Source organism: Leishmania donovani, chromosome 29 (genome assembly GCF_000227135.1).
Source record: "Leishmania donovani BPK282A1 complete genome, chromosome 29".
NCBI classification, from domain to species: Eukaryota; Euglenozoa; class Kinetoplastea; order Trypanosomatida; family Trypanosomatidae; genus Leishmania; species Leishmania donovani.
In genome coordinates this window covers 960,577-964,533 of record NC_018256.1, presented here as the reverse complement: position 1 = coordinate 964,533, position 3,957 = coordinate 960,577, and the positions used below count along the sequence as shown (strand labels likewise).

At 56.2% G+C, this 3,957-nt stretch overlaps 1 protein-coding gene across 1 annotated transcript; it reads left to right on the top strand.

The window, feature by feature from the left end:
- Positions 1 to 1,656: 1,656 nt before the first annotated feature.
- LDBPK_292240 (hypothetical protein, conserved) lies at positions 1,657 to 3,087 on the top strand (the record flags this gene model as incomplete). Its single annotated transcript, XM_003862594.1, has 1 exon — positions 1,657 to 3,087. One exon carries the CDS (start codon positions 1,657 to 1,659, stop codon positions 3,085 to 3,087), a length of 1,431 nt encoding a protein of 476 aa, XP_003862642.1.
- Positions 3,088 to 3,957: the final 870 nt, after the last annotated feature.

Here is a 3,957-nt window from a genome sequence, read left to right as displayed (position 1 = left end):
GCCGGTGGCGCCGCACGTATCCGAGGAAGGACGAGAATGCAGGGCGCATGACCCGACTCGACGGCAGACGGCTCGTGCTGGACGACGAGGATTTAGCGGTGGCGCAGAAGAGGCAGGTGGGCTGCGGCTGCGTGCGCGTATTCGCTGAGCTGCTCGCGTTACTATGGCATGTAATCAAGAAAAGGGGTCTGCAGTTTTGTGTACTGACGTAATGCTTGGATTTTGGTGGATTATGGCTGCAGCGGTGAGCGCTGGTGGTCGTGCTGGACGTACTGCATATACGCAGAGGTTCTGGATTGCTGTAGTACATCGACCGGCTCTTTGTTGTACATGTAGGGAATGAGCTAGACGATGCCTGCCGCGGTGAAAGTGTGCACCGCTTCTGGGGGTTCTGTGCACTGCCAGAGCATCTATTCGTGTACGCATGTCTGCACCCTCGTCCCTCTTTGGTGGTTTTTGTTCATGTACGCCGTTACCCACTTTTTTTGTTCGGTTTCCGGAGGCTGCAGGGAGACCTTGATTCTGTGTTTGTCGGGCGGTGAGCGACGAGTGCTGCCGCAACCCAAGAGAGAGCCAAAGCAAAACACTAAAACGCCAACTCACAAGTTTGTTGGGTTTCGTGGAAGATCTTGGTAAGAGGCGATGTTCTCGCTTCCCTGGCTGCCCGAAAGCCTGGCTCGGCGAGCTATTCCGAGCGACGCCGTGCGATTCTGGTGGTCATGTGCCGATGTGTTCGCGAAAGGCGGCTGCGCCGCCCACGTGACTGTCGGCGTTGTAGTGCTGGAGCGCGTTGCTTTGCTCCACCCCCTCCACCCGCCATGGCTTTGTTTCTCCCGCCAGGATCGACTAGGAGGGTGTGGCTTCGTCAGGCGGTGTCCGCATGCTTCGGAGAAGGTCCTCTCCTTTGGCGCCTTTTCCTTCCTCTGTGCGCGCCAGTCTGTTTTTTTTTTTTGTTTGTTTGTTCTTGCGCCGTTTAGCGACCACCACCACTACCCTCCTTGCAGTAACTCGGTGTCAAAAACTCTCACCTCCTTCTCTCTCTTGCGCATGCGCCGCTGCTGTTTTCGGCCTCCGCCCGCCCCCTCCCCCTCTACACCCATCCAGCGGTGCAAGGTGTGGCCTTCACGCTTATTGCCCATCGCTTTCACATTGACGTGTGCTTCTGCTGCTGCTGTAGTGTCCGCATCTCTCATCTTTTTTTTTTTGCGTTGCTTGTAAGGCACTTATATCCGCCTTTGAAGTGCGTCTACGTTTTGCATGTGTGTGTGTATGTATTGTGTGTTTTGGTGCTCTTCGCTAATAATAAGTCTCATCCCCTTCATGCGCGACGTGCGTCTGAACACGCGTTCACGCACGTGCGTTTTGGCGTGCTCAGACTTCTGTCTCCGTTTTTCGCTGTTCGCTTTACAGTATATTGCACATATATATATATATATATATATATGTGCTATTTATAATAATAATATATATATACCTATATTTATTTATATATATATGTATTTTGGTTTTGCTGATCGTTTTATCGTCGGAGCGAAACGCTGTGCATCAACGAGCAGCGTCTGACATCTACCGCGATAGGACACAGGTGAGAGAAGCGAGAAAGAATATTCCCACAAGAGCCTCACCGGGTTCTACGAAGTTGTGCTTTCAAGTAGGATGAACACGGCGACTGTGATGATGGCGCGCGGCCCGGTCACCCCACACCGCCGCCTTAGTAGATGCACCAGCGCGCTCTGTTGTGCCATCGCGATCGCACTGTTTTGTGCTCTTTGTTGCGAAGTCAGCGCGCTGGAGGTGGGCAAGTTTTTTCCCGGCAAGACGCGCATGAGCGCGAAGGATCGTTACGAATCTGTTCTGGCGCTGCAGTCTCTGCAGCGCGCGATCGACGACCCTGAGCTGCAAAAGGAGGTAGAGTCCGCGCTCAAGGACACAACGAGGGGCTTCGACATGTGCCGATCGGCGCTGTACCGCTGCAACCGCGTGACCGGCGCTCTCGAGGAGGCGGTCATCGAGGGCATGCGAGGCGGAACTGTGAAGTGGGACGAGTATCCCAAGTCGGTGAAGCGGATCCGCATCACGGACTCGAGGCTGAGGCAGCCACTCGTGCTCTCCAGCTTACCTGCGAACCTTGAGGAATTCGTGGCAACGAACGTGGAGTGGGAGTCCGACTCGATTCTTCAGGCCCCAGGGAGTGGCGAGGGGGGAGCTGTGAAGGGGCCCTTGGCTCATCTTCGCGTTTTGCAATGTGACAACTGCGCTCTCGTGAAGGCAGAGGTGACGACGACGACACCCCAGCTGGAGTGGCTGCAGGTGTTGAGCCTTTCCGGCAATCCAGACTTGTTCATCGATCTCCGCGAGCTGCCGCGCAACCTCCAATCTCTGCAGCTCTCGTACACACAGCTGGCTCACTCCACGGTCAGGGAGGTATTGGAGACTGCGCCGGCGTTTCTCTCGCTGCTGAATATCAGCTTCACCGGTGTTGCTCTGACCCTCGACATGCTGCCGTCTGCACGGAATCAGCTGAAGGCGTTGGATGTGTCCGGCCTGGAAAGCAACAACCCGGGGTCACCTCTGTCTCTCTCTCAGCTGCAAAGCGCGTGTGGCGAAAGTGGCTTCAGCCTCGCAGAACTGTACCTCACCAGGTGCAGCCTGACGGGCACCCTCCCTGACCTTCGTAACTGCACGAAGCTGAAGGTGATGGATGTGTCGCACAACCTCCTCGATGGCGCCGTGTTCGCTCAACTCCCCGAGAACATAGAGTTGCTGCGTCTCAACAACAATGCGATACAGGGTGGCCTGCGCACCAGCGAACTCCCGCGCACTCTGCGCTCCCTTGATCTCTCTGAAAACCATTTCACGGGTGAGGTCGACCTCTCGGCACTGCCGCAGCAGCTGCAGTACCTCAACATTGGCCACAATCACTTCAGCGGCAAGGTGAACCTCACGCAGCTACCCGAGTCTGTCAAGTTTGTGTACATGGAGTATAACAACTTCACCGGCGCGGCTGACCTCGTCGACCTCCCACTCGGCATCCGTTTTATCATGGTCCACCACAACAACTGGGACTACCTCATGCCCGCCCCGTGAGATGGGCCAGCACCATTTAAGGCGAAAAAGCCGGCGGAAGGGTGCGGCGTTCTTATTGTGGTGCTCGTGGTGGCAGCCTCAGCTCTCCGTCTTGCTCACCCTCTGCATCTGAGCCGTTCACCTCCGTCTTCGTCTCTCTCTTTCTCCCCATGCCAGTGCGCACGTACGTATCTGCTTTTGGTGGTGATTAAGCGCGGGGGTGGCGTAGCCAGGCGGTGGCGGCAGGGTTGGGGGGGCATCAAGTCAACATTGTGCCTGGTTTATGAGCAGCGAGCACCTTTGGCCTGTAGCACGTGTTGAGGAGAGTAATATCCAGCGCATTTTTGTGTGACTATCATTTCGTGCGCCATGTTACCTTCTCCTGCTCGCCCTTTTTTTTTTCCTAACACCATTCGGTTACTTTTTTTCTGCTGCTTTTAGGCGTCGCCGCGCGGGAGAGGCAAGACTTGAATGCATGCTGCATGTTAAATATTATGGCAAACAACGGGGCCGACTCCGCACAGGCTCACACAATGGAGCGCAGCACTATCACCGCTGGCGTGCATCTGCCTACATGTTTGTCTATGGTCGGATGCGGCTGTGCATGTCACTTTCTATTCTGACTAGAAAAATAATGCCCTTGATGCTGCCGGCCACTCCACCGCGGGTGCCAGGGTGCGGCACCCAACGCTGTGCGGAAGCCAAGCGCCCACATCCAGCGCTTCGTGTGGTGGGCCTCGGACTCTTGGTGTCGGCGGACAGGTCTGGGCTGGCGGTGTGCCGAAGAGACGTGCGGCCATGATGGTCGCGTTGGGGCCCGCTCGCTACGAATCGTGCCGACGGCTCAACACGTGTGCGCAACGGCGTGCAGCGGGCGCGAGTCTCTGTGCG